General features: G+C 55.1%; 1 protein-coding gene across 1 annotated transcript in view; it reads right to left on the bottom strand.

Moving 5' to 3' along the window:
- The window catches only part of CLPB (ClpB family mitochondrial disaggregase), an 86,688-nt gene that overhangs the window by 61,117 nt on the left and 2,393 nt on the right, over positions 1–23,178 (bottom strand). Inside the window, exons 2-3 of the mRNA XM_064441621.1 lie at positions 21,157–21,208; positions 7,693–7,779 (exon numbers count right to left, since the gene is read on the bottom strand). Of these exons, the coding sequence (XP_064297691.1) occupies positions 7,693–7,779; positions 21,157–21,208 (139 nt within the window). The remainder of the gene's footprint in view (positions 1–7,692; positions 7,780–21,156; positions 21,209–23,178) is intronic.

The raw sequence follows: 23,178 nt of genomic DNA, 5'->3' as shown, positions 1-23,178 counted from the left end.
CGGCGTTTCTCTCTGGGCAATGATCTTTCACGAAAAGTTTAGCAGAGGACCACAAAAGCTAGACGCAAGGTGGTCTAAGAGCAAAAGCAGTGGGTGATCGCGTCAGAACCGCGCCGCTCTCTGTGTTAACCACCCAACCCAACACCCCCAGGCCTCCTAACCCATCGCCCCAAGTCCCACGGCTGCACAGTGTTTGAACCCCTCCAGGGACGGTGACTCCCCCACCTCTCTGGGCAGCCTGTTTCAATAATTCCAATATTCCCCCCCAGCGATAAGAAACATTTCCTTATCTCTTAAGATAGTTGGGAGGCTCAAGTTTAATAAGCACGGATATCATCTCTTACTGGCAAAACCTGGTGTTCCAAAAGCCTGGCCCCGTTTGGGCTGCCATCCAGCTCCGCAAACAGGAAGGACTCACTGGTCTAATAACACGGCGTTGCACATTCAGCCTCCCTCTCCAGTCATCATTCAATCTAACCTCCTGCTTTTGGGACGTGCCGTCCCCTCCGGGCACTTCTGCACCAGCCAGACGTTCCTGGAATCACAAGTATTGATCGGACCTATCCAATTTGCAGGTAATGGGACACTCAAGCAAATTAGCCTTTAGGAAAGGTAACGGCGCCATCAAAACACAGAGTAACTGCGCTCATCAGCGCGAAGGGTGTGAACGTCATCGGAATAAGCGAGGGGCTTGCAAAACCAGGTGACAGTCACAAAACATGGTCTAACAATCCGGTCCCTGGGTAGAAACCTCGGGTTTCCCAGGACCTCCCGGTTCCTAAGCAGTCGTGGGGGTCAATTAAGGAAGCTCTGGTGAAGGTGCTAGAGAAGGCAGAAGGCATCTTTCTCTTCTGCAGCAGCTCAGCTAACAGCTCTTAATAAAGGAGGGGGGCTTAAATCCAGGATCCTCTGGCCCATTTACCTCCTGTTCTCCTGCTCTCACAGGTATTGGGGCAGAACAAGACTCCGTGCCAGATACCTAGAGGGAGAGGGATGCCGACGGCCGGCTTGAGCTGGCGTGGGGAGGCAGGCTTCACTCCATAACTCACCTGTGCTCAACAGCCTCAACAAGCCGAGTTTTAATTTGCTGATCAAGTTTTCATTAGATTAGAGGCAGAGCCTATTCATCAGCATGAATATAAATCTAAATTGACCCTGGTGATGACTCACAGGGCAACGCTTAACTGAAGTTCGCCGGGCAGTTCAATCGATTGGAGAAAGTGCTTTCTGCTTCTAATGGCTGGACCAACATATTGTTAAATAAATAAATACATGCATACAATACAGGGGGTGGGGAAATCGATGACGAGATGGCTGGACGCAGCTCAGGGGAGGCGCTGTGCCTGGACCAACGCGCCGGCAGCTGGGGTTGGTGAACCAAGAAGTCCAGTGATCCCCATGACCGTGAGTTATCGGCACAATGCAACGGCCTTGACGCGTTTTGATATGCGGCTGCCCCTGAGCTCTGGCAGAAGCCACAGGTCCCGCCTGGACACAAAGAAGATCCCCTGTCTCGCTATATCTTAACTCTCCGTAAAACTCAGCAGGGGCAGGAGGGCCGGGGGGAGCTGCTCTTTACACTCCAGCCCCGTTCTCTCCTTTTTTCCCTGAGAGGAGGTTGTAAATGTGGATGTGCGCCTTCCCAGGAACATGTTTACACCTATCTGTGGCACAGAAAGCAGGGCAGCCGTGCCATTCCCTCGCTCCGTGGTGGTTTATTATTGGCCCAGGTGAAAGTGGTTCCCCAAAAAAGGGATAAAAAGGGATTATGGAATCAAAAAAAGAAAAAAAAAATCCTGAAGGGCGATAATTGTTATATTGTTCACAAGGGTTTTCTCTCGAGTGCGTGACTCGGGTGAATCGTGCTTCAGAGACACGGTCGAGGCGCAGCACCGCCGCTGCCATCGGCAACGGAGAGTCCTGTTACCTGCGTGCGGTGGTAAGAAAATGCGCGCAGAGGCAGCTTCCGTGGCTTGGAGAGGTGCAGTAAGGGGCCACGCTGACGATATCTCATCGTGCCTGACCTGCAGGACACGGGATGCCGTTCGTCCCTGCAAAAAGGGACTCCGATGGGGACGCTGCCGCGGCGCGGGGGGCGCTTGCCCTTGGTCCGTCCCCAGGTGGGCAGGTTCAAGGCAGGAATGGCCGAGTGGACGCCGCTGTCCCTCAAAGACACCCAGAAGAGGGTTAGTTGAAAGGCAATGCCTCGGTTTGTAGGATCGAGCCGTCGAAATGTGCTCGCATCACAGCTGAGAACCATGTTCGACTCTTCAGCTCTTTGTCAGGCAACACTAAGGGCCATACGTGCTTCCACAGGCATCCGGATATTTCTCCAGCTCTGCTGCAGACAGCTCTGAATGAGTTGCCTGGAGTGAAAGGAGTGAAAAAACCCCACACGAAACAGATGTATGTACCTAATATAGGTAATAAGACTGCGCCAGTTCGTCATGTCATCGCCTATAGACAGGAAATAGCTCCAGATAGGTCGCCCTTGACTATAAGTCTTAGGACATACCCACTAGAATATTACTATGCATGACGTGCTGTTATTACCAATATAAAACATCTATACAGCACCTTCAATGCACGAAGTCTAGGTACGCGTGGAAGAGGCACGAGCCCCCGCGACCTACGCCGAGGCAGGGAGCGAGCCGCTTCCCGGCTCCTCGCCTTAAGGAGGCTTGGAGGAAAGCAGGCTGCGGGAGGAGGAGGAGGGCAAGGGAAGGGACAGGACCCTGCTGGGCCAAGCACCGCCGGCTCTGGTTCTGTGCAGGAGCCTCCGACCCACAGCCCCTTTGATCTACATCGAGAGACAGAGAAGGAGAGCGGAGGCACCGGGAGGAGTCACTTCTCGTCGGTCATTCCCAGCAGGAAGGTGTGGAGAAGCAAAGGTGAGGGAAGGCGAAGAGATCCAGACCTGAAGGTGGAGGGAGAAGGAGGAAGGGTGTGCACGAAGGCAAACACGCGAAAAGAAAACGGAGGAGAGGAGATGGTGTCGGGAACAGCTGAGAGGAATCAGATGCTAAAGGCCCTGCTGAAAGAAGTCCTGGGAGGTGCTTATACCCAGAGCTGGATGAAGGACTCGTTTAAAGGCACACGGAAGGAACCGGTCACCAGCACAGAGCACTAAGTTGTCCCCTCCTGCCCCAAGAGAACGGGAAGCAGTCCGTACAGAAGGAGGCCATGGGTGAGGGGGGATGGGGACAAGTTTCCAAGAGAAAGCACCTATTCAAATAAAGAAACGCTCTTTAGGTGGAGCTGCACCCCCATGCCCACCCCCCATCCCAGAGCCACATGTGTCTCTGCCAGCAAACGGAGACCTCGCTGCGACCCAGAGACCCAGCGGCAGCCAAGACATCTTCTCTTTATCTCCTCTCTCCACCTGTAAAACGTGGGCACCGCTGCTGCGAAAGCCGTGAGCCAGCCTTGCGGAGGCCTGAACCGCCCTGAGGACCGCCGGGCGCTCCTCCCCGCCGCCGGAGCTATGCGGATCGCTTCGGAAGTCCTAAAATCATGCTCCGACCCCTTTTCCTCCCCGCCGCACCGCTGCTTGCATTGATGGTAAGGAACTGGAGCAGAACCAGGTGCCGGTGGTTTATAACTACCCAAACCCACCCCGCTGGGACTTAAGAGCCCCCGCACTGCTCTGTGCCTTCGCTTCCCCTTCCGCACAACGAGTTCTCCGCCTCGTAAGGGGCTGAGAGGGTGACCCAATATTTCACTGTCCTTTTATTTCCACTGAAACAATGAAAAACAGAGTAGCTGTACGCAGGAAAGGTCATTACGCTACAAATGCATAGACAGTTAGCCTGCTAAGGTCCCAACTGCTTTGGTTTTTCATTTATGATAGCTTTGTTGCTTATTTTAACAAAGGCACAAAACCCACAAAGCTCTCAGTAAGCACTTAATTAAAGCTTAATTGCTATAAATACGTTAAATGTGCAAAGCTAGCGGGCGCAGCCAAGGGAAAGAAGCCCCTAGCAGTGTTTTTCACATAGACTATAAATCCTCCCTTTTAAAGACGATGCCTTTCCAGGAGAATTAAGAAACCGCTTTACAATAGGTCTTGATATCCAGAAGAGCTGTAGGCTTTCACAAGGACTAAAAATAAAACCGGGTAGGAGTCGCTCCAGGTGAAAAACGTAAACGAAAAGTAAGGTGGAAGGTGCGCGCGCACCCACTCGCCTGCGAACGGGTCGGGCCTCAACAGAAACGCGCGCCCGGGACTCAGCGTTGCAGGCTAAGGCGGCCGTGGCTACGCTTAGGCTCAGCCCAGCGTCCCTCCCCCAGCAGCGACGCTAAACCTGTGCCTAATTCCCCCGGCAATGGGAACCGCAGCGTAAAACCTGCCTTTGCTCATGTAAACACGGTCACAGCTCATCTGTCTTTAGCCCACAACCCCGTTACAGCCTGTATTATCCCAGAGCCAAGGGATTTGGACCCGGACTCCCTCTCACATAGGAAAAGAACCATAAATGAATCTATCCACACTTCAGGAAAGGCCTGAAACAGGGTAATAAACTAATTAAAAGGATAAATGAAAGGAACACTATCAACCGTGTTATAGCATCTAAATTACCTTAATGAAGTGTTTTTAAAAGACACACACCAAAACTGGGCACCAGACTGAAGTATTTGGCCACTTTCCTTCACTTTTATGACTATCACCACAGCAACGTTTTGGGGGCTTAGCGGGTCGGCACCGTGTGGTGGGGCCCTGGGCGTTTGCAGGGCGAGAGGGAGCCCCAGCCGCAGGCAAAGGCGGAGTGAGCAGAGGCCAGAGCGGATCCCAGGCGTCCCGGGAGGTCACAAACCCCTCCGGGACCGAGAGGTGCCAAGGCTGAGCTGCAATCACGCCGCACGGCCGCGCCTCAGAACAGGGTGCTCTGCAGAGGAAGATGCCAGCTAGGACTAGAAACACCCCCGGCTGGCAGAAGAGCGATGCCCTGGAGCACGGGCCATGGGAGAGAACCCCCTGCCCGGAGCTGGAGCTGCTGGAAGCACCGGGGCCTCTCCCAGGTCACTCTGAGGCCAAATCCGCCTGGATCGGGACCTTGGGAGCCCATGAGAACAGCTCTGCTTCAGCGCGACGTGAAGCGCTGACCCCGCTCCTTCCCAGCTACGCACCCCTTTGGAACCCATGAGCAGGACCCGACCGGGATGCTTCTTAATGCCTTGCCACGTTTTGGCTACAGGATGTTTGCAAGGGGAAGGGAATGATCGTTGTTGTGTTGTAAAAAGGAAGGACAGACCCCAAACCTCCCTGCCGGCACAGGGGGTTTTATCTTGTAGCTGACGGCAACTGACAAACATCATTAATGCTGTGCCTCTGAAATTGAATTAAACATATGGGCTGTAGCTGTCTAATTGGCCGAGTGAGGGCTGTGAAAATTGGGAAGCGCTGCAAAGCTAAAGGACAGGTCACAGAAATCTCCAGCAGCGCAGCAGAGAGTGAAAACATAGCTCTTCTCTGAAAAACGACTTTGGAAAGACAGTAATTTGGGGCTGAAGGCTTAATTCTTAGCGGTTCCAAGCTGGAAACGCTGATTGCGGCTAGCGGCGTCACAGCCCCCTAAAGCCACGCTGGGTAACTCGTTCAGCTATCAACAACCTTACGGACCAGAAGGGCTCACAAAGCGTGTGGGTTAAACGAAATCGAATGACCTCGTACTCGGCGCAGGCTGAGACTCGGCGTGGGCCCTCGGCCATCCCCGAGCCGCTCGCTACCTCTCCGGCGGTGCGCGGGCCAGGGGAAGCGCCGCCCGACCGGTGGGCTAAGAACCAGACGTCATAACAACGTATAATCCACCAGATCAGCTGCTGTGGCTGCATAAACCCATTTCAGATCATCGCTCTTTACAGGAGGGCGGGGAAAAAATATAATCCTGCACCCTACTGCAAAGCAAAGTCATATTTAGGCTAGTTCCTGCCTAATGGACGTAAAAGGACTGTGCGAGATCCACAAAGCCAGCAGGCGCTCTGCACTTGGAAGGGAAAAGCTAATAAACACCTAAAATTCTGCAGGCGAACCCGTGCCACCGAGTCAAAGCCATCAGCTCGCCAGGCTCTGCCTCCTCCACTTCCCCATCCGACCGCACGCCAAACCCGGTTCCGCCAGGTTCGGGTTAGGAAGGTCACCCCGTGGACCGGGTCCGCGAGCGAACGGTCTGTAGGGAATTTCAAAGACTCCGCGTGCCGTCTTCCAGCTCAATCCACCTCCCGGCCGGCCGCGAGACCCCGCTGCGGGCATCGCAGAGCTACAAACGGGTCGGAGGGCCAGGCCCAGGCCTGGCACAAGCCCAGCGGTATCAACAGAGGCGTTACACCACGAGCAAGCCTGGCCTGCGTTTACCTTTGCCTCCATGAAGCATCTAATTACTCTTCCACTGTATTGCTGGAGACAAGTCCCACCAAGCTTCAGATACTCAGGATCCTCTTAATTTTCAATTAAAGTCAGTATTCATCCAAAGTGTGGGAAAAATAAACACCATTTGCCCATCACGACCAAAAGCTTTCCTTTTTTTGCCAGGTACCCAAATAAGACGCACCGTCGTTATCGCCCTGCCAGCCCCTAACAAGGGACCCACCTGGGTGCTGAACGCCTTTTACTGCCTAGATGTTTTCATTAGCATTTCTACGTGGTTTTAGGCCTGGTTTTAGGTAATTATTGTACCATGAACAGCTTTTCTCCCTGTCTCCTCTCAGCCTTTGCAACTCGGGAAGCCCTGTTCTGGTCCACCGGTCACTTGGAATGGTCAACAGCCGTCACAGCCCATTGCTGACCATTGTCCACTGGCAAAGGTGGGAGGCTCCAAAGCCCGTCCCTCTGCGGACGGGCAAACAACGGGGCCCGTTGCTGCTCGGACATCAAAGTTAAACAAACAGTCCCAAGCCCCCGCCTCTGTGCCCGTCTTAAGGAGCTCCCCAAGGAGGTCACGACTTTCAGCTTGTCATAGCACACATCAAAGTTTGCACCACACACGAACTCGGCGCATGGATTCGAATCGTGTCGCCCGAGAGCGGATATTCAGCCTTTGTGCGCTGCTTTAATCCTGTGTTTTCCCAAGTAATTAGGCTTTTTTGCTTATGAACTTGTGACTAAGTAAAGCATCCCTGAGAGGTTGTAACATCAAAGCCCATTCTCCCGTCTGTCCCACGTTTTCCAAAATTGGATTTCTTTTTCTCTTTTTTCCTTAAATAAAAAACTAATTGAATTTAGTTGTAGACTGAATATATTTAAGAGTGTCTTTAAAAGGTTACAAGAAGCCACAGCGATCATCATGGGAACTAAGGAGGGAGAGCACAGCGTTCGGCCTTTTTGCTTCATAAAGGCCTGGCATGAAAGACCCAGCAACGGCCCCACAAGCAAGGAGGGACGCGGCAGCTCCTACGGGAGCTATTTCTGACGGTGGGGTGTCGAGGCTACCTACCACAAGGACACCCCGAGGTTACGGACTCGTCAGAGGCCAAAACCCACCGCCAATTCAGCAGTCACCTCTCTGGGATCGCAGAGCAGCCTACCACGAGCCGTCACACACCGGGCAAAGCGAAAAGCCCCCTTGGGTTTAGCTCGAGAGCGCAGCCCAAAGCAGCCCAAAGTTTACGGAAACCCTCCGTGGAGCTCGGTGTGACTTTAGGAAAAGGCGGGGCGGCTGCGAAGCGACGCGATGGTGAATGCCGAGGCAAACGTACCTGGAGTTTCTGCTGATCGCTGCCACCATGAGAGCGGTCCAGCCAAGCTTGTGCCTCGCGTTCACGTCTGCGCCTTCCAGCAACAACCTGGGCAGAAGAGAAACACCTTCAGGAAACAGACGCCGAGAAAGCATCCCCAGCTGACCGGAGCTAACGATGGAAAGCCGAGTATTTTACTGCGCCAGCGCAGCCTAGACCCAACATGGGAAGTCCATTCCGTCCAGTTTCTCATCGGCTACCGAGCTGAAACAAATTGGTAGGTGACGGCAAGCACCGTCCTTTCCAATGGCCCAATGTCAACCGGCTTGATTCCTCTGATTTTTGTTTCTTTCTCCTATTCAGACTAACACCCGAAGAACCAACCGGCGGCACAACGGAGAGCGAAGCCGATTAACCTACAGCCTGCTGACAGGTTCAGATCTTCAGGCCATTAGGGTTTCAGAAACGGTTTCTGAAACCACTAGTGTTTCAGAAAAAGCTCAGCAGATCTCCAAAGCCTGTGTCAACAAGAGGTATTTTGCAGTTTTCTTGCACAACACGAGAACAAACGAGACAAACCCCCCCAAAATACAAGGCATCAAACTACTCTTGGTGCTTTTTCTGCAAAATTTTCTCGGCCTTTGCACCGTTTCCCTAATCCCTCCCTGGCACCTTCTAGTAACTTTGCTCCTCCCAGGCTTCTGCTGGCTTTTTCTTTTATATTCTTCAGACTCTGAAGCACCAGAAGGTTTCTCGACGCTTTCTGCACCCTCTGATCTACTACTCTTAACTCCAGATTCTGTGCAGTTCCCTTAGAACAGTGATATTTTATGAAGATAGACAAACTCACCTAACCCTCCTCTCTTTCGTGGCCAACCACGGGATCCCAATAAGCTCCTCCAGCCAAACCCCGGTGAATGCCAGCACTCCAGCCCGCCCCAGCTGCCTACGCTCCCCCCAGCTCATGGCAGGAGAGAGGTCCTCGCAGAAGCTAATTCAGCTCATCCTAAAGCAAGTACCGAGCCCAGACGGTACGACGTGACAGCCTGGGCGTACCGTTCTCTCCGCGAGGCCGTTACCGCACAGCTCATCCTTCGTACCGGTGTAACGGGGATGAGCTGCCATTAAGCTCCGTGCCGCGAGAGACACAAGTGAAAACACAAGCCACGGTTCACACACGCAAGCACCACACTTCAGGTATTTAAAATCCACGGAGAAGGAAGCCGTGGCTGCTCGCGTGCGCTGGAAAAGTCAGACCACTGACTCTCTAAGGACTTAGAGAGGTACACGTCCGAACCTGGCCGCCCTTTTCAAACTAACTGCCCTCAGCCTGCTGCGGCGGTAACTCTGTGCGGTGGTTAATGAAGAGCACTGGGATGGAATTAGTGAGACGAGGTAAATGCACCATATTCCCCTTCCTGCAGCTGGAACAAACGTAAAGGAGAGCGGGAACGCTAGCCCAGCGAACCCCCACAGCTGTACACGAGGTCTCTGCAAACCCTCCTCTACCTGCCCAAAAATCCTCACAGCGGTTTCACTAGAAACTTATCCCCAGGAACAAAAACACTCAGATAATCCTAAAGTTATTTCCAGCCAGCAATGCCAACGCCTACGCTTTGGCTCGTGCCTTGAACATAGCGGAAGGCAGCTCTCTGCGCTGCCCTGAGACGCCAGCCAGGTAATTGTCATCCGAATGAGATGCCTAAAATGATCTGGTTTTGCCCCACTAGACTGCGACTGGGGCGGGCGTGAGGGACAGCAGGCAGACGGCCCAGCCAAGCGTATCCAAATACATCGGTAACTCCTCTGACTCAAGTGGAGGTACGATATGTAGGTAACAGCGGGTAATCTGACCATCCTTTTTTGACAGAAGAGGTAGCCAGCACCGGTGCCCTGGTACTGGATGCTCTGAACTGCTCATCGGGCACTTGGACTGGGACCCAGTAGCTAAAAAAGTAGGATAGTAACTGGTAGCCTTTAGTCGTAGCTCCCAAGCGTGGTTCAGGAGACCACAACCCCTGTAAATGATCCACGGCACCAACAGAAGATTTATATTCTCTTTACCGGGGTTACAATTAAGAGTTTAATGATACTGAACTATTTGGCAGGTAAAACAATAGGTCCTTGCTCCAAAAAAGTTCAATGTTTGCTGCTACGCAGTAGCGGGGGAACACGTTTCCGTGCAGAATCCTTACCAGATCCACGCTGCACGGATCTGCACATCACCGACTCCGGGCAGGCGGCAGGTCCTGCGTTATCGCACGCCCCTGCCAACTACAGCCCGAGGAGCTGCACAGGACCAGCCTTGGCTCTCCCCAGGCCACGTCCTTATGCTTCCTCCTTCTTCCAGCCCCTAATCTCTGAGAGCAAACGATAAGAGCGTGCCACCAGCTCTGTTGCCCGAAGAGCACTCCCAGACAGCAGCTCACCCCAAAGCCTTGCTGCCCCCGTAACGCAGGGCCTGCCTAAGCACGCGGCTGGTGGCAGGCTGCTACCTTTAGAGAGCAGATCCCGTTGCAGCTACGCATACGGAGGGTGTTTGCACTCACAACACAGAGAGAGGCACGTCTGGCTCGGATCCACGGCCGCTGCTGGTCGCAGCAATCACCCGCTCTCGCTCGGGGGGGGGGACACGCTGCCTGCGGGAGAAATCCACACCGCGGCTCCATCTGTGCCCCCGCATCCCCCGCGTCCCCCGCGCAGGCACAGAAAGCTGCTCCTTCAGATGGAAAACGGCTCGCTCGCTGCTGCTGCGGGGACCGGCCTCGGCCCCAGCTGGCTCCAAACACCACCAGGAGCCGTACCCACCTGCACCCACGCGGCTGGGAGGCCGAGCCTGACCAGAGATGGGGCAAAGCCACGCAGGGATCTTACAGTCTCCCCTCCAACCCACCCCAGGTGCTTTGAAAAACCCTTTCATAGCCATCGCGACGCTCAGTCGCCTTCTCTTAGAGCGGTGTGGAAGGACGCGTACAAGTTATTTCTGAATTTCATTTTTACTTGGCCGTTTGACAGCACTTTGGACGCAGTAACTTCCACCTCACCCCCTTGCACAGCGTGCCCGTTTGACAGTCTAACAGCCCCTTAAAATCCTGCAAATAAAAGAAAGGAAAATATTACCACGATGGAGGGGAAGCCTGGGAGGGGAATTCGGGGGAGGCAGGGGAAGCCAGGCATGAAACCTCCCCCTCAGGTGCGAAGGCATCAGCTAAACCGGGATTAAGGCAGCTGCACCCCTCCAGGCTGGGAAGCTTCGCCCTGACAGCTAAAACCTCACAGCCCAACACCTAACCACTTACTAACATCTTTAACGGGGGTTAATTAACGTAATTCACAACGTAGGAGCCCCATTTGCACTTGACCACGGTATTAACACGGTTTAACGTTAAAGGGGCAAACAGAGCGTCCGGGTCGCCTCCCACCAGCCCCGGATCGCGCTGCTGCAAAAGCCCGGGCTCGCTTCCAGGTGTCGTGCGCTTTAGCGTTCGTTTTCGGGTGAATGGGAACTGCAGCTAAACACTCCAGCATCTCCTCGTGAGACAGCGAGGACGGCAATCTCCACTTACGGCACCTTGGAGCCACTACAAACTACATTTTAACTCACTGGTAGGCTTTTCTTCACCTCGGATGTACTGGAAGGGCAGACTGAACAATGAATTCTCTTCATTCATAGGTAAAAAAATAATGAAATGAGATCCTAGTCCAGCAGCCAAACCTGTTAGAACACAGTGCATCCAACAGGAAGGACGCTGGAGTCTCCGCTGCGGGATTCGATTATGGGCTCGGAGCGAAGATATTAGAATTAATCATGTAGTTTTCCATTCAGGAATCTAGATAATGGTAAGCATCTGGAACGCCACATGACCCGGCCTGGTGAGAGAATTACTAGCATCACATCAGCTGGCATAATCTGCATCGACATTTCATTTAGAAGCCGGATTATTATTATTTTTTTAAATCATTGCAAGATGCTCAGCAACTTAACAGATTTTCTAGACAGCTGAACTTTATGTTCAGGGTCTTTAAGAGCCTATCATTAATTCCCCACCCCCCCGCCTGATTTAATGATAAGACAATCGATAAAGCGACGACCACTGCTCAGATCCTAGACAGCCAAATGTATTTACCAGCAGGAGTATTTTTTTTGTTAATTAAATAAAATCCTCTGATCAATGTTTAGGATGTTTATCCACAGTTGAACCAAGTACGATCCAGGACGCTCACTCCCACCTCGCGGGCGGTTTCTCACGCGTGTATGGCTCTGTTAGCATCATTTCCAGTGCTTCTCAAAGGACAAACTGGCCCTCGGCTGCAGCGGTGCCACCAGCACTAGAATAACCCTGATTAAGAGCAGGTGCTTCTTCTGTTCGCTGGTGTGTTCGTATTTTAAGGATTTCACAAAAATGTGGGGTTTTTTAGGGTTTTAGGGCAGAAAGCTTGGCTGCTTCTCCAGACGTGAGCAGATTTTCCTGGCGGGTTTCTAATGGTTAGAGAACCTGCGAGCGAGCAGCGACGCCAGGCCCCAGCCCTCGAGGGACGTCCCCGCTCCCGGCAGCGCCCCGGCTCCGGGGCAGCAATGGGGGCACTGGGCAGAAGGGAAGGGCTCTCCGGGAAGGGGCAGAGGCCCTGGGGAGGCCCAGGGCCTGGCCAGCAGAAGCCCACCACCTGCTCTGGAATTTGCCAGAGGAGCCCCTGCGGAGCGGCACCCACCGCTTTGTGCATATGCCCTGTTTTACCTCAAAACAGCAGCTCCCAAAGTTTCAGCGCTTTGATCCACCCAGAAGAGAAAAAGAGCCCAAAGTCGGCTGCGGCGACGAGGCCTCTCCCCCCGCCGCTGCCCCCGGACAGATGTGCCTCCTATTCACCCCGCCGCCGGGGTTCTGGGTGACTAACTCGGTGACACCGCGCTCACAGCCGAGCCCAGAGGGCATGTTTGAGTTTGTGCTCAGTGCCGGCAGCGTGCCCAGCGCTCCCTCCCGACAGGTGGAGGAAGAGGAAGCTGGAAACTTGAACTTTTGCAACAACAATAGCTTCTGTTTCTCTCGGCCACTTAAACATTTCCCCCACCCCTTCCCCAATATGTCACTGTTTAACCGCAGCGGGGTGGGGGACACCCTCAGACCTCCTCACCCTCTCGGGACTCGCCCTCCGCTTTGCAGAAGAGGGAGGGAAGGAAAACATCCAAACCCAATCTTTTGGGTTTTATCTCCGAATATGAAAGCACAGTCCCCCTGTTAGAGGCCAGGGAAAGGATCTGCCTGGTCAAGAGAACAAGGCGAGCCCCTGAAAAGCCTTTGATCTTGCTGCTGTCTTCCTCGAGATGGCTCCCGTCTCCTTCTCGACCCCTCACGATCATCTCGGAGCCAGTAACGCACCGCGGTGCCTCGTGAGAACCCACGAACCTCCAGGGCGTCGGGCAGGGTCGGTGCAGACGGGTCAAACAAGGCTCGGGAAGGGAAGGGACGAGGAGACGAGCTCGCTTTCTGCGCGGGTCCCAAGGTGCCCCTAACCCAGACAGCACCAACAGGACGTGGAAATAAGTTCCCCAAATCAGAGGGAAGCTCTTATAAATCTGAGTTTCAGAAGGGAAAACAAGCTGCCGGATGAGAGCGGGGTTGTCTGGGGGGGGGGCAAAAGCACCACAGGCGACAACACACAAGGCGGGGAAAGCCGAAGTGGCACAACTTGAAGGTGAAGAGACTGGTGCCGGTCTCCATCCCGCACCTACACCACCGGGGAGACGCTCCGACACCACGAGTAGATTTTGCTTTTTAAAACAGAATGAAAAAGGGAGAAAAGGACTGGGACGTACACAGCCTGCCTCCTGCGACTGCCCAGGGAACGGGGAGGAGCGCTGCCGTCGCCACTGGCTCAGGTGCCCTACGGTTGGCATCTCCGGGGCTTGGGAGGAAAAGAAAGCGTAGCCTCGCCTGAAGGAGCCCCGATTCACTCCGGGCTTCCCGAGTCACCGCAGTGCGACGGCTAACCTGTGCCCTGGAAAAATACAACGCCAGCCTGCCGGCCTGGCTCTGGCAGCGGCCGGTAGCTGGGGAGAGACCACGAGTAATCGCTGTTTGCAGAGGGATTTGAGCAGAACATGCTAACTTCTGGCAATCCACAGGACACTGGTGTCTGAGCTGGAGGCGACAGCGGTTTCCTGCCAGGCTTACTCTGCGCGAACCTGAACTCGCGCTCCGGCTCCCTAGCATGCACCGACTTTCACAGTGTGTGCTGCCTCCAAAAGCACCTTGCATTTGTTTTAAACCAGCTGCCTTGACGCCTCCCTGGGTGCTCCTTGGCGCCCGTGCCATGAGGGAAGCAGAGTAAGCGCTCCCGTTCGTCCCCATCGCTCGTGGTCGTACGGGCCACTTCCACGCCGGCCGACTGCCCTTCCCGGCTGCCGCCGCCTCTCCTCCAAACCCAGAGCCGCCTGCGCTCAGCCCCAGCGCCAGAAACACCTACAGTGACGGGAATTAACCCTGCGATGGCTACCAGATGTATTCCACACATACAGAAAGGACCACGCATCCAGCCACGCCAGATGAGTCGGTGTCTGCTTCCAGAGAGAGGGATTTGGGCACAGTAAAGGGTTTAAAGCTGTTTTGGAAAGAGGCATGAGATCTTCTGCCTCTTGTGGCTGGCTGGCTGGATGCCGGCTGCAAAGAGATTGGTCTTATGACTCAGTGTGCAAACACCATCAGCCCTGGGAGGACAAAATACAACAAGAAGCGTGAAAAAAAGGTCACTAGAGAGGAAGCGTTAAAGCAAAACACCCCTGCGAAACCGGTGAGGAACTGCGCCGCGACAGCAGAGGTTACCGCTTTATTTCCCATCCTTCCTCCTCAGTCCTCACTGCCCCGTTTGGGAAACCTGCTCCGCGGTGCTGCCTGGTAAAGGCTGTCCCTTCGGCTCCTCTGCTACCCGGTACGGGAAAGCACGGCGCATCCAAGCCTCCGCCGGTGTTTCATAGCCAACGCGAGGAAATCCGGGCTGTCGCGTCTGCCCCACGTCGCCGAGGCCACGCGCCAAGTCAAACTCGATACCCCATCAAAAACTTCCACTGAAACAAAGTACTGTATAATTTGGTCCATGCATTAGGAGAAAAGATTAAAGGGGACATTGGCAGGAAAAACATCTGTTTATCCCTAAAAAACCCAGGTGTCCATTAACTCCCATATATACTAACAACTACAGGCCCGGGGGGAGGGTAAACAGCGTAATATAAAGCGTGTAGCAACGGAAATAAATGTATTTATAAGTAATCTTCCAATCCTGTCCCCAAGCCCCCCTCACTGCCACACCGAAGACGTTTCACAGCTGTTCAGGACAGAAGATAAGGTCCACGTCTGGCCAGCGGCCAGAGGCAGTCATGCTTCGGTAGCCGTTGAGACGACTCCCACGTTAACCCTACAAAACATTCAGGTGTCCCTCGAGCACAAGGCCCCGTGCTCGATACTCCCCCTGCTGCTAATTATTCTGAGAAGGAAGGTGCTCCGACAGGTACGAGTCGGGATATCGTCTCCCGTAAAGGCCCACAGCCTCCGCATGGTTCCTTCCCGGGATGCGATCGTTTCCCAGCTGCAGGCACGACGTTCTGCTTGGGGCTCAGGACAGCGAGTCTGAGCAGAACTTTACTCTGAACGAGCAAAAAAATGCCAGTTGTGGGGGCAAAAAGGGGACAGCCAGGTCCGGAGAGACAATCCACCACGGGGCTGAGCTCCAGGAAGCTCTGACGCAAACGGCTCACGTCCAGCTCCAATCTGGGCTCATTTCAGACAAGGGACTTCCAAAAACCCATCCCTGGACTGAGGAGGGTGTTGTTCCGAGCTGGTACCAAAGCCTGATTCACTACAGAGGGTTTTTTTTTGCCTGGTCTGTGATTTCATACGCAGCATCTGAATTCTTTAATGAATCCCTGGGCTGGGAAGCAGACAGAAGGTGCTGCTGAACGCCCAGCCCACCCCCTGCGCTGGAGAGGACTGAAAGGCAGGCAAGTGCAACATCCAGGAGCACAATCCGTTTTACCTAGAAGCAGACTCGTCCTCACGGATCTACCGTGGTCCTGGCAGCTTAACTCCACTCCTCCTAGCCATTTAAACATAAAAAAAGACATGAAGCATAAGAGATGAGGACAAATACTGCTCTGGTCTAGCTGGGAGGACTGACCAGGCCCTTCCACGCCACACGCGCCCCAGAGCAAAAAGGGTTTGTTTTCCAGCACATCTCACCACCGTGCCAGGTACAGATTAGAAAGCAAATCACCACCGCACACTTCAGTAAGCGCAGGAACTAACGCAGCCCATGAACCTTCAGCTCAGTCTCCTGCAGTTGACCACGGCCTCAGGTTTAATCTTTTCCCACTGGCAGGCCAAAACAGCCTGACAGCCTACGCCCTGGGCCGGAGGTATTTTCGTGGTGGGGAAACACGTCCGGCCCCGCCAGCACGCACCCCACGCACCCCACGCTCTCCCACACCAGCGCTTCTGCGAGTTTCGGAGCTGGAACTACGTGGGGGGCGAACAGCCCCGGAGCACCATGCGGGTGGGCAGCAAACCTCTCTGCGACGGCACGGGGAGGCGTGCTGCCAGAGGCACAGAGCAGCGGACGGTGAGGACCATGTACGGGGTGTAACCCCGCCGCGGCCAGCCTCCCTTGCTGCAGAAGGGAGCTCTCACTTGATGAGATCTGCTGCCTACAAAACAAGGGAGAAGAGACAGACACGGCCTGGGAGGAGGCAGCGCAACGATGAGTCAGAGGTGACAAGATGAGCGATGCTCGGCTGCCTGACCAAAAGGGAAAGAGATCACCGTTTGGGGCGATCGAGCTTGACTTAGCTGTTTTTGCAACCTCCCTGCCTAAAAAAACAGCCTGGAGAGAGGAAAACCAGCTGCAGGAGCTGACATGGAGCTCCCTGCCCTACCAGCACGTCCGGCTGGATCCCTCCGAGAGCATGAGAGCGCCTGGTCATCTCCAGATCTCATTAACACGCAGATTTGGGTGGCTGCCTGCTGCGGTAAATGAGCCTGGTAACAGCCGTCGGACGTACGCGCCGTGTTTCCATGAGTCACACTCGTACGGAGCTTATGAGAACCCTGTTCCATCGGATTTATCTGGCGAGGAAACTCTGCTGTAAGCCTGCACTTTTGTGGGTGGCTTATTAAGAAACAAAGCTGGAACACAGAGAATCAATATTAATACTGAATATAAACACAAGGGGGACCGAGGCAGTAATTCTTTATGGCTTTGCTTCTTGCCTTCCCTCCAAATGTGTGGAACAACTGAGGTCGAGGGAAATGAAACTATCCACATTAATTAGGTGTTATCTTCTGTACCGGCTAACAGCATGAGGGGCTTGCAGGGAACAGCCGCTTTGCCACACGCTCCAAAGGGAACGGTCTCGGAAGGTAACACGTTCCTTGATCTCCACGCAGAATTCAGCCCGGTTTCTTGCGTTGAACAAACGGGTAAAGATGAGAAATCCTGTCTGGGAGCTGAAAGGAGACAGAGGGAAGAGGAGAGGCTCTGGCTCAGGGGCTGGAGCCGGCCTTTGGACATGCGATCCCTCCCGCAGCAGTACTAACCTGTGCGGTAATGTGAGGTCTGCCTGGTGTGTTTCAAAGGCCTGTCCGTCCTTACCCAAGGAAAAAATTGCTGGTCGGAATAATGGGAAATTCCCCCGAGCATAAGCCTCCCATTCATTTCCGATATTCGTAACCTTAGACGTTGCAAGCTTGACCGAGCAACTTCTAGTTACCGGCTGAACCAACACTCATTACGTCCCATCACTCTCCCTATTTAACAGTTCAACAGCAAAAAAGGACGCCCAGAAAGCTGTTCAGAGTAAGGTGCTCTGTATGCTGCTTGTGAGCAGGGCTTGGCTGGCTTCTCGAAGCCTCCTGGCCCCAACCCGAGAGACGCCAGCGCAGCAGCACGGCCTGAGGCACAGCCAGCCCTTGCCTTCACGTGCTGCCGGACACAAACCCTCCTTTCGGTTCCTTCAGCCCCATTTTCACCTGTGCCTGTGGTTCTTTGGGTTCCCAGAGAGAAGATCTGGAAAGGTGTAGGACGGCTTGGCTTCCAAGATGAAACGCTTTTAATTTTGTATACCTGCATCGCTTATTTTCCACCTCCATTCAAGTCCCGGCAGCTGGAACCTGCTTCTTCTCCACACATCGTTCAGGAGCTGCCTCTAACTGTTGTCATTACCCCATTTTCTCACCTTCCTACTCAGCTGATGGGATCGACTTTAACTCATTTGAGGAATATGACGATGAGATGTACACGCTGAGGAAGAGGCAGCGAGAAGACCCCCACTGGAAGATTTACAGTCCACGATGGGGAGGCTGAGATCTTCTGGAAGAGTGGCCTGCTCTGGAGAGCCAGTCGCCAAAAAGCCAGCATCTTCTCTGGCTGATGATTCCAATGCTGTTCCTGCCTCTCCATCTCCCACATTGCGCCCCGCCCCTCTGGATTTAAGGTGTATTTCTGGAGTCCCCACGTACAACCCCTCCCCTCCCTCATTACATTAGTTTCTACAAGAAAAATTGCTTCACTCTTCATGGCACCAGGGCACCATCACACCTCAACAGGCAGCAGATTATGGCCATGTGTGCTCCCATTCTTTGACTAGCATTTATTTTAGGAACCAGCCACTGGTTATCCTTGCTGGCATTCAAATCCTCCGCAGGGGTTCTCGTCCTCCCTAGTTTTCCTCACGGATGATAGCCCTGACCCCGTCATCCTACCGGTGGCTGTCAGGGTCATGAAAGGGGTCACTCTCTTCCAGGAGAGAACTCTGGGAATAAGGGAGAGAGAGTTTGTCGAAAAGCTTGTCAGTTCTCTGCTCCAAGCACAGCCTCTGCTCCAAACCACCTTGGAGATTCTCCGCCCCATTTTCCCTCTGCAGTTAAGCACAAGTTAAGCACATGACTGAACTTTCAAAACTATCTTCTTTGTACCTCACACCACCCTCCCTCACACGTCCATTTTCCACACTTCAGACCAAAAGGCTGCGTGTCCTGGTCATTGCAGTCACGATGTTCTAATGCACAAAGGGTGATGACAAGCCGCCAGCTGAGGAAGGCACTTGAAAAAGGCCAGCTCCCCGGTTCGTGCAGCAAGGAAAGCCAAGTCCCCAGCAGCAGATGGAGAGAGCATGTACCAGAGAGCACGGTTGGGAGAGGTATAAACATCTGGCTGCTGCTTCTTTGAGCCAAAAGGCTGCAGAACTGAACAGCATCAGCAACTGCTCCACAACACGAGCAACAACCGGTCTGTGCTCAGCTTTCCCGGCACGGCCTAAGGAGACAGGCCGCCCAACTGCAGAGAACACGCGTCTGGAATCGCTCTGCCAAGCCCGAGCGAGACGGCACGCAGGAGCTCGGCCCTACCGCGCCACCGGCTTTTCACTGCCTTTAAGTTATTATACCAAGACGGGAGAGAGTTTAGTTGAGTCTAAAGCTATATTAGAAAACTCTATCACACCAGCCTGCCCTCTGCTAACTCACCAGCAGCGAGCTGTGCAGACCAGGGGGCAGAGCAGGCGGGGGACAGGCTGTCGCGGGGAGGATGAGTCAGGAACAGGGTGTTTAGGTGGACGGCGCTGCCCTCTCCTGGGTGCAGCCCACAGCGCTCAGCTGGATGGCACGCTCCCGCCCTGCCGACGCTGTATTTGGGCTTTACCACCTTGCAGGTAGAGCAAGAGCCCCTAATGCAAGTCCGTTCGTGCCTCCTCTGTCAGCTCTGCGGCAGCTGCGGAGCTCCCGGGCTGCGGATGCTTGCTGTAAAGCAGAGGCCGAAGCTGCCCGTGGCAGGGAGGGTCGGTAGTTTTCCCCATCCCCTGCCCACACCAGGCGGCGAAGGCACGGGCCAGGCGCAGGCAGCTCCGAAGGCAGGGGGTGTGGGACTGGAAGGCGAGAGCACAGAAACAAAGGGAGAGGATAGCTGGGATGTGTACGGCTGCCAGCCCTTCCCGAATCAGGGGGAGCACAGAGCATCCCTCTTGCTGCTCTGTCTGACCAGGCTCACAAATCACCCAGACATCTCCAAGCAGCAGCTTCCTGCAATTACAAGCAGCAGAACACATCTGCCAATTAGCTGCGCACCAATATCCTCTTTGGCCCTTGATCTAGGCCAGATCCCAGCCCCGGGGTGCAGCAGAGCCAGGCTGCTTCCTCTGAGATCCCGGGGACTGGAAGGAGCATCCCTGGGCTGCAGGCCAGGAGGGCTCTCCTCTGCTGCCGCAGGAGGACGCAGGGACGGCAGCTCGCAGCACCGAGCGCCCTGGATGCCTGCGGCGGGTGGGAGATCTCAGCCAGAGAGACAACCCCAGGTGTGGTGGACCAGGCGAGCAGCAATGCCTGCTCCTCTCCTAGGCAAGCTCAGGCTACCAAAACATCTTAATTTGTTACTGGCTGAGGGCAGCACCTGGGGAACGGGAAACCTCATCACCGCGAGGTTACCGAGAGAGGCCAGCCAGGACAGCCAAGCTCTGCCAGACGAGCGGCTCCACCTGGTTCTCAGACCCTTCTCGTCACCCTGTGTCTTCAGGACATTTGTTTCCCCACACGGCTGCAGACCAAGTCCCTGGCACTCGCTGCAGATGAGGTCAGCGCTGTCCTGCCAGCAGACGTATTTTGTTAATGCAGCACTGCTGCTCACAAACCATCCTGAGAACCGCTCGAGCCAGTCCAAGTCCCTCCCCAGAGCTACAGCCGCAGGAGGGCTCGGTGGACAGCGAGCAAACGTGCCTCTCGGGGACCGGTCACACGCTGGGCCTGAGAAACGCGCTCGTTTGTTAACACCCCAGTGAATTAAACGTTGCTAGACGGCTCCCCAATAGGAAGGCATGGCCAACGGCAACAGGAGCACCGGAGGCCCGTTGCCTGTGGGATGGGAGTACTGGGACAGCTCTGGGGATGCCCCACTCCCTAATGGGCATGTGCTTGGTCACCCCACCACAGCTGCTTCCCTGACAGGGTCGGCTTGGGCAGCACAGGGAGAGCTGAGCTCTTCTCCTGTGCTCCTCGTGGGACACAAGCCCCTGTCTGGGCTGGAGAGCTGCTGGCTTGGGATGAGGAGCCCCTAAGGGCTGATTGCACAGAGACAGACCCCCACAAACGAGGCTCTGAGTCTTCTGGCCTGGAGGGCTTCGTCCACACCACGTCACACACACGGCCTCACACTTTGTCCTCTCCCAGCCCAGGGATCTGTGATCCACCCTGCAATTCTCAGGTAACTGCGCTCATCGTCCCCTCCGACCCGCCCTGGATCCGAGAGAGCGAGGTGAGCACCCCAAGGGGTGTGGGAGCAGCCAGCCCCTCCGCTCTACCCCGGGAGCTGTGCCTTGGGACGCTCACCCAAACACGGACAAGCGCCAGATCACAGCAGGATGAGCCCACCTCTTCCCCAAGTGCGGACAGAGCTTTCCTGCCTTCCTACCCCTCGGCAGCAGCCTTCTCTCACACCTCTCTGAAGCCTGCTCACCTGTTGACTTCCGAAACGTTGTTCATCCTCGCAGCTTCCAGCAGAGCATCTTCTGAAAACAAAGAAGAGAAAGCGAGTTAGCAGCAAAAGACATGAATAAGCCAGAGGTGACACAGGCCACCGCAGCGGGGAAGGCAGGGCCCGTGCTTACAGCTCTTATCAAACACCACAGGTTAGGAAGGATCTATTTCTGCGAGCGGGTTACTCCCACATCCCTCGCTTGCTGACTTACACAGGCTCCCTGCAAGCGCCGGTGCCAGGCTCTGGGGAAGGCAGGACTGAACAGCACTTCTCGAAAGGCAGTCACGAGCAGGCACATGGGAACCCGTGCGCGAGCCGAATCCCCGGCCTGGCTGCACCGGTCCCTTCCTTGCCTCTCGTAGCCCAAACACAGGCGTTCAGCCCGCTGAAACAGCAGCTCCCCGTGTGCCGCATCGTAACACCGGCGATGGCCCTGGGCAGCACCTCAGCAGATGCAGCCAGGGATGGGAATTGCTCCTCCCTGGCAGACCAGTCTCTCCCAGCCTGCCAGAGATCGCCCACGTCTAGGAAACTACCTTTGTTTATCACTGCAGGCACTGCCAGTCTCTGGCTCAGAAGGTGCCACGGGATGGGCCTGGCAAAAGGCAGGAGTGGAAGGAAAAGCTCCTGCTGGGGCATCCAGGGCTGGGGGTGAGCCTGTAGCAGCTCCAGCAAGGAACCGACTGCGTCAACAGTGGGAGAAGCAAAGGCTTCTCCTGTGTTTGCAACGCAAACCCTGCAAACGGCGGGCTCTGGGGTGCAGCAGGCGTTACGGGGCAGCTGGCACTGTCACCCCAGGCACTCACAGCCTCGGCCAGAGGTTTCCAGGCACGGCACCACGGCCAGCAGGTTCCTACCGCAGGCTCCGAATGACACCTCCTGGCTAGAGAGGGTAAGGACAGCACCCCAGCTCTGACCCTTAGAGATGCACGGAGCTGTTGGAGCGGGAGCTGTTCAAAACCAGTGCAGCCAGCAGAGCTGTCCCAGGGCATTTGGGAAGCTGCGACAATTCTCCCCAATTCTCACCAGCCTTCAGGTGCTTCCTACTCTCTCCCCACCATTTTATACCTCCTTTTCTCCAAGTCATTCGTGCCCGTGGCTCAGCCTCCTGCCTTGCATCTGTAACCTGCCTTCCCGGAGAGCGGCTCCAGCAGACAGGGCTCTGTCCTGGCACCCCATCCCCTGCTCCTGCAGTGAGGGTCCCTCTCTCAGGGCACGAACTGGACAGAGGCAACGATTACAGCTCACCCCAGCAGCCAGCCTTCTGCAGAGGTTCGAGCTGCACCACAAACCCCAATGTTTCCTCCGCTGGCCTCAAAGTAACGGCACTCACAGTGCTGCAGGGAGCTATTTCGGCTGACGGATGTCATCGGTGCAGACATGCATCCAAACTAAGAGCTTTCCAGCTCTTTGGGGTCTTACTAGGAAAGCTGAGATCAGGCACAAAGCCTGTGGGACGCAGCTGGGCCCGTCAGTACTTGCAGGCCCGCTGGCCGCAGAACCACAGCAGAGCACCGGCACCATGGGTCACCCAGCCTTGCCCGAGACACGCGGTAAAGTCCAGGCAGTTGGGACCGAATGACCTTTGGTGTCCGAGTTATGGAGTGTTCGCAGCACCGCAGCCGGGACCCAGGCCCCGCACCGCACCCTCCTCCCAGCCACAGAACTGCGGAAGGGTTTGAGTTAGAAGGGACCTTCCAAGCTCATCCAGTCCAACCCCCTGCCATGGGCAGGGACATCTTCAGCTCCATCAGGTCGCTCAGAGCCCGTCCAGCCTCACCTGGGATGTGCCCAGGGATGGGGCATCGACCACCTCTCGGGGCAGCCTGGGCCAGTGTCTCACCACCCTCAGTGTAAAACATTTCTCCCTTCGATCCAGTCTAAATCTCCCCTCCTTTAGTTTAAAACCATCCCCCCTTGGCCTGTCACAGCAGGCCTTGCTAAAGAGGTCGCCCCCACCCTTCCTACAGCCCCCCTTTAAGCCCTGGGAGGCCGCAATAA

Source organism: Phalacrocorax carbo, chromosome 1 (assembly GCF_963921805.1).
Source record: "Phalacrocorax carbo chromosome 1, bPhaCar2.1, whole genome shotgun sequence".
Lineage (NCBI taxonomy): Eukaryota > Metazoa > Chordata > Aves > Suliformes > Phalacrocoracidae > Phalacrocorax > Phalacrocorax carbo.
Note: the sequence above shows the minus strand (reverse complement) of the source record. Positions and strands in the feature narration are given on the sequence as shown.